This window comes from Nestor notabilis, unplaced genomic scaffold (genome assembly GCF_000696875.1).
Source record: "Nestor notabilis isolate BGI_N333 unplaced genomic scaffold, ASM69687v1 scaffold7044, whole genome shotgun sequence".
Taxonomy (NCBI): Eukaryota; Metazoa; Chordata; class Aves; order Psittaciformes; family Psittacidae; genus Nestor; species Nestor notabilis.
This window is the reverse complement of record NW_009924398.1, coordinates 41,777-48,832: the sequence shown is the minus strand read 5'-3', so window position 1 is coordinate 48,832 and position 7,056 is coordinate 41,777. Positions and strand designations below refer to the sequence as shown.

General features: G+C 39.9%; 1 protein-coding gene across 1 annotated transcript in view; it reads right to left on the bottom strand.

The window, feature by feature from the left end:
* Positions 1-2,429: 2,429 nt before the first annotated feature.
* The window catches only part of RIN2 (Ras and Rab interactor 2), a 36,552-nt gene continuing 31,925 nt past the window's right edge, over positions 2,430-7,056 (bottom strand). The window contains exons 9-10 of the mRNA XM_010012590.1: positions 5,983-6,146; positions 2,430-2,892 (exon numbers count right to left, since the gene is read on the bottom strand). Of these exons, the coding sequence (XP_010010892.1) occupies positions 2,575-2,892; positions 5,983-6,146 (482 nt within the window). The 3' untranslated portion in view covers positions 2,430-2,574. The remainder of the gene's footprint in view (positions 2,893-5,982; positions 6,147-7,056) is intronic.

The following is a 7,056-nucleotide window of genomic DNA, read 5'->3' as shown; positions in this document are numbered from 1 at the left end:
GGGCGGTCACGCGAACAGTCGTCACCAAACAGCGTCCTCGGGCGAATAGCGCCTCCTCCGCTCGAGCCGGTCGCCGCGTTGCCTCACGCCCCCCGCCCTCCGCGGCCCTGGCCAGAGCTGCAAGAGCGGCACCTAAGTCCATGTATTCGTGTTTAAACCGGGCTGATCCGCCCGCATCCTGCTGAGACTGCGGGTGTGCGTGTGATGCCTTCAGGATGTAAAGTAAGACAACACGGCGAAAGGACATGGTGGTATTTTATGGTTTTGCAGCATGTACTTTCTGTGAATTCACAAATAATCCCTTCACGTAGTGTTGATTTTTCTGTTAAGCCTGTTTTATTAGTAAGGTTTAGGGATTTATTGCCACCAGCCTTATTTCTCTTAACCATTCCAGTTCTCTCACTTCAGAAAGAGGGAACACCTTCACTATTTTTCATGCTTTTCAGTGTTTTGTAACATCAAATATTTTGCATTGGAGAAGATGAAAGAGCTTGTTTTAACAAGTCCAAATTGCTTCCAGCGATTTTCTACCTTGTGCACAACAAAGTGAAAAAATATTCTAGTTTTCAAATGAAACAATTGCAAAAGACGACAGAATCCTCTTGAGGTGGTTTGAGCAGGCATTTCCCTTTTTGCACTCTTTGCACTCTTTTCCCTTCATTTCATGCCTGAACTTCTGAGTTTCTTAATACTTTGCCTCTCTGCTCGAGTCCTTCCCATCATATGAAAACAGGAAAATTTTCTTTAGCACTTACTAGCATTCTTAACTTCACAAGAAATGGCTCGGCAGTCAAGATACGTGCCTGCTTGCTTCTACTGACTCTTCGGGTCAAGCATTCTAACTAATATTTGCATCCTTCCTTTCCAGAGAGTTTAAAAAGGGATGAGCAGTAAAAAACGCAGCAGCAGCAGAGTCTACTGATACACGAAACATTCAAGTGTGAACCACTTCTTAATAAAGAAAAAAACCCACCCCACAACCCACCCCAAAAACCACAGCACACAACATCCCAAATTATAGTTCAGTATTACAATGTATTATGTGCAAAACTCACCATTTACAAAATGAAATACAAACATGTCAAAGAGTTTCAGGTATATGGCAAACTGACAAAAATGCTACACATCTCCCTATGTACAATACACGTGCTGCTCATGACACTTTTGTAATCATCTGCCTTGTGTTACACTGCTCACAGCAGACTTGGGGAGAACCCCATGTCCTTCTAAAGAGTAGCCCTAATTGACATGATTAGGGTCCACAGCATGACCCACAGCACTGGTTATCTTGGATAAACCTATAGATTTATCCAAGGTAAATCTAAGATCTATAGAACACATGTATAGAACACACATTTTATTTTTGATTATGTAGGACTTACTTTCACATCTCACCTACTGAGTAACTTAGAACCATGAAATGCTATAACACATTCTTCAGTCCAAGATACATTCTGATGTTGGTGACAGACTATACAAAATAGTTAAGAGGTCTCCTTCACCTTACTGATGTATTTAATCCTCTGCTAACATAAATAGTGCCTGAGATAGGCGTTGTCAAATCCCTCTGCAAATCTACAATACTACTTACATAAAAGTTCCTTACCAACCACCTTCACTTGTTTTCTGCAAGAAGCCTGAACCAGCAGACTGACACATTTTAATCCTAAATCATGTTCTCTATATTCTTTCTCTGCCCCATTTCTTTCAATTTCCTCTTCCAACCCCCCAGTTCTGTCTAAAACAATGCATATAAACAATAATCCAGGTAACAGTACATCAAATTCAGATAAAGGCACTGAAATTGCCAGTGCCAATGTTACAATCTTCTTACAGATAACAGAAGTTTCATAAGAACTCTCCTGTTACAGGGAAAGAAGAGAAACACAAGACTTTTAATGCAATACTCTAAAACCAGCAAGAGATTTATTCTTGTATATTAAATGTTAAAATCACATGCATAATTATAGAATACTTTATAGTTAAAAAAATATTTCAAAAACCAACCCTGACAGTTTACCTGCAACTGCTATAAAATTTCTATGAGATATATATATATATAAACATGGTGATTCTGTAATTAAAAACTTGGGAAAGGATGCAATCATCCAGGTAATTAGGAGTTAACTGATGCCCTGCATCGGACAGTCTTGTCAAACTCATGCTGGTGAAACTGAGATCTTACCAGCCAGTTTACTGAAATACTTGTCTAGCACACATATATTTAAAATCAAAATGACATTTGGCTAAAGGATGAGTGTAAGAACATAGATTTTCGCACACTACAGCAAAAGACCTGCAAAGGGCCACAGTATACTTTAGATCCTTTAAGAGAGACTGGTACAAGAAATTCAGCTTCATGGGCTGTTTACTGAAACACGCTGGTGGAATATTCTGCATAACTGGCCATATGCACGGTTTACATGGGGTTTCGTAAGCAATGCTACAAGTGTCTGTGCGTGTTTTGCTAGGCACTCATGGTTTTAGACGTGTTTTAGCTCCTAAGGAAGGCAGCTGAGAAAGATGTTTTCAACAGTTAACAAGGAACAGGAATTAAATGATGAGTTGCTGGTTTTAAGAAGCTGAGTCATCATTGTTTTGAAAAATGGCACCATATGGATCACAGTTAATGCGCTTGTAGACAAAGTGAAAGACCTGGGGCTGCGGCCGGCTGTGCAACTCTGCCTTAATCTTCTGAGGGTAGGTATCCTCTGTCAGTTGCTGCCAGGTGTCATCAACAAAAAGAAACAGGCTGTATTCTTCTGGACTGTCCACTTTAAACTTTTCAGCACAAAGCTGACATACATCTTCAGTAGTGATGTATGGTCTTACTAGCAAGGTCTTTCCTGTACATCCACTATTAACTTCCTGGAATGCAACACGAAGGTAGTTCTGTAGAATAAGAAAACAGACATCAAATTCAAAGAAACAAAACTCATCCTCTGAAAGCTGAGGCATCAGCTTTCAGAGACAGAGTCAGCTTTCAGACAGCAAGTCTGTCCATGTTCTAGGTGGGAAACACACATCAGTGATTCCTGTGCATTACAGCCACCTTGTGAATTGTGATGGTGGTAAAACTGTGGCAGGTCTGTGGTGGGCATCTGAGAAATTCCTAAGATGACACTCTCCTTTCCATGGCTTACATTCTAACCCTGCAATGAAGAATGAACAGACACAACCTTAAAGCCACATGGAACAGGCCAGTGCTTTTAGTGGGACTTGATGTTTGGCCTTACTAGGAAACAAAACACTGTCAATCAAAATAAATGTCTGATGCAGTGCACCCAAGAGATGAGGCACCGCTGCTGGTTAATGCTACAGAACAGAAGCTTCACACAGTATGTTAGTGAAAAGGAAAAAGAAAAAAAAATGCTCTGTCAGCAGCATACAAGGGTGTTGATCCACAGGCTACTGCATGATAAACTGCTTGTACTCTTATGCTGCAGCATGCAAAACATAATCCATCCTCATGTGGAACATTTTCATCATGTTAACAAGTGGCAATTTGTTGTCTAAACTTGATGTAACCGAGTTTCGTGTCACAGCATTTTCTTTTTTAGAAGTAAGGCATAGAGGGATGCAGAAAGAAAATTTACTCTGCGACATTAAGGTAAATGCATCTGATCTTGAGGCAAAAAATGGATCTTTTTTCTTTGTTGGAATTGACACATGACCTCAACTCATAACATGGACAAATTCTAAATATGTTCTACAAGGAAATGCAGTTGTACCTTTAAAAAAGCATTTCAAAAGTAAAATCAAAAGCCACAACTACAAAAACAAAACAAAAACCCCACACAAGGCAGCCTCCTGTCACATGCTTTTCTTTGAAAGAGATTAACTGCAATTAAAGATTAAAAAGCAGTAAAATGAAAGAAGGTGGAGAAAAACACAGTGAGAAAGACCTGCATACTGTCTGAGCTATGTACCTATGTATGCTGAATAAATTAAGCATGTTAAATCACAATGGTAAAAGTTTACATTTCATAAAAACAAGCTGTTAAAAGCTAAGACTGAGAAGAATGTTCATGACTTAAGTTCCAAACATTACTCTTTAATAAAGTTTGTTTCTGTGGGTTTTTTGATAGCTTCTGGACAAACACTGAAGCATTTAAACCAGTGGGACTGAACCTGACTGAATAGAAGTTATCCATTTTTGTCACCCATTGTGAAGAAATAATGAAAAAAACCAGGTCTAGACAAGACAAAACACACTACAATTTTAATTTCTCATGTAGCTAATACACAGAAGACCTGGTTTTAAATGCATGTGCTTTTAGATGGACAAGACTGCATCAAGGAGGGGCTGAAGTCTGCACAAATGCCTGTAACTCATATTCCAAGTATCAAATGCAGTATCAGAAAGTTGTATTTAATCATCATCAAAATACGGGGTTTTTTACTTTTCCATCCTTTTGAGGGAGGGAGGATGAAGGCCTTCCAGGGCCCCAGACTTGATAATGCTGTGAAGCTGCATCACAGAAATGCAGTGATCACATCCTGGTTCAATGTGGGAAGGACAAGTTGAGCTGAAGTTGTGTCACACATTGGTTGTGGGGAAGGTGATTCATTTCAGGACTGCAGTATGTGGAGAAAGCAGATGGAAAAATGTCATTCTGAGCAGGAAGCAAAATGCTTGAATTTGTGCCAAGTATAGCCTGGAAGTGGTATGATCTTACTGATTTGAGGGTCTCTTTTAAAGAGACATAAGAAGGAAAAGCACTGGACACACTTGGTGCCAGCTCTTCCCATGCCCCCCTGCATCTTCCCACATCCAGCTGTTCAGTTAGCTTGGCTGAAGTTCATTTGCTGAGGAAGAGAAGTTGAAAGAATCTTCCATCATTTAGTTATCAAGCAGAAATACAAGGTGATGAGTTTTGCTACAAGAAGTGTAGTGTGTTGCTAGAAAGAGCAAAGACTCAAGCTAGTTGAATCTGACACCTAAGTACCAGTAAGCACAATATAAAATGGATCACAGTAAGATGGACTAGCTTTGTGCACTGGCCATAGTCTGGAATTTCTGATAATCAGTTCTCCTCTTCCTAAGCGAGGGAAACTGTGGAAGACTGCTTCTTCTCCCAACTCATTCGTGTTCAGTATTGTGCTGTATTTGCTTGCACAGACACTGATAAAGCAGAAGGAACCTCAACTAAAAGGTTTCATAATCTCCTGATGACCCCACACCTTCATTGCTCAAGCTTTTAACTATGTCATATCTAATTGACAGCTGGCATTAGCCTCTCTGGCAACTTTGCACTGTGGTATGAACTGTAAACAACTGAACACAAAGAAGTAAATCCTTTCTTCTTGATTCCAACGTCCTCCTTCTTCAGTCCACAAGCTGGTGCATCTGAACAGACAGTCAACAGCATGCTAATGAAAGACATGCAGGCCTGGTTTTAAAAGATGAAGCAATCCCAACTTTTTGTTATTCTTCAGCTGAAGTTACTGCCCTACTCTGAAAGAGCAGTAAGAAATGGAGGAGAGGAAAAAAAAACAAACCACAAACAAACATGAAGACATCCATTGTATAGAACTCTACTCCTTGCTTAAACTTTAAAACTGTAGGCAACCTTATATCCCACCTCTCTCCTCTCTATTACCTGCTGTATGCCACCAATAGCTACTGGGAAGTTGTGCAGATTTACGCCACTGGAAATCTGGATTTGTTCTTTTTAACAGTAAAGCATACCAAGCAGCTGAATCTAAGATAAGATTCAGTTTGTCTTACTCTGAATGACTTAAATAGAAGGGAGGGTGGGAAAGCTCCATTAATTAGTGTTTTCTTCAGATATTCATGATCAAGATCTATTATAATAAAGTGCCAAGGCTTCAAAACCAAGGCATATTTGCCAGCCATATTCTCAGTACTGTTTCACTCCATTTGGGGCCCCAAAGGATTCATTATGAATCATACCTCTCAAATGGGGATTTCCAACAAAACAATCATCCCCTGGTTTTTAATTCAGCCCTAAGCTCTACCTGAAAATCATCAACTGAAGGTATTGTCCTGTTAGTTGTCCTCCTCTTGTGCCATTGCCGGAGAGTATCTCTGGCTTCTGAACTTAGCAGTTGGGCAGCTTGTTCTTCCTGGAAGTTCTTGATCAGTGAAAGTGCTCCGTAAGTGCTTGTCAAATAATAGCCTCCTGTGAAGGACAGAAAGGGAAGAACTTCTCAGAACTTCATGGTCACAAACACCATGCTAGTTCTGACTGGTCAGTCAGAAGTACAAACAGCTCTTTCTTTATACACACCCACACATATATCACTGAAAGTCCCTGTGCTCTATTGCCAAAACACTTATACATAAAAAAACCCCAGCTCACTGGCTTGTGAAATACTGGATGGTGTGTTCTCAGCTGCTAAGACATGTAGTGGCTGCCCCATATTATCAAATGGTGCAATAGCATCTAACTGAGTCCACTAGTGCTGGGATAGCTGGTTACTTAAGTGATTGGTGTCATTCTCTTACTCCTGAGTATTTTTACAAAGTTGAAACATGAGTTTTCTTCTAAAAAAATTTACAAACACTGGTTTGTTTTCTTCCCAAGCCTCAAGTGGGGATGAAATAAACATGGCTGTTTAAACCAAGAAAAAGACAATCTATCACTGTTCAGGAACTTAAAAGCAACCACCTTAAGTAGAAATAAAGCAACAACAGTGTATGATTTGTACCTTAGAAGCATTCTAAAAAGCTTCCTTTTTTTTTTTTTTTTAAAAGGAAGACTGTGCTTGTTACCTTTTTAGCATTCCCCATTATGTCCGACTAGTTCAGGAGGTGACATGTGCAGTCCTTCATACTTCACCTTTATTACATGATGGAGAACAAATTAAAGTCACAACAGAGCTGCCTATGTACAAAAGCAGCTGCCGGTCACGAAGGAAAAGGAGTCTCAAGAGGAGGTAATAGTCCTCAACAACCAGGAGAAACAAAAGACACGCTGTCATTTGTTTCTCTCACTCTTTTTAAAGTAACCCATTTGAGTATGAGTGTCCAATTAAGAGGCAGCACAGTCTATTCATGGAGTCATTCAAAGATACATTCTATGCTCACAG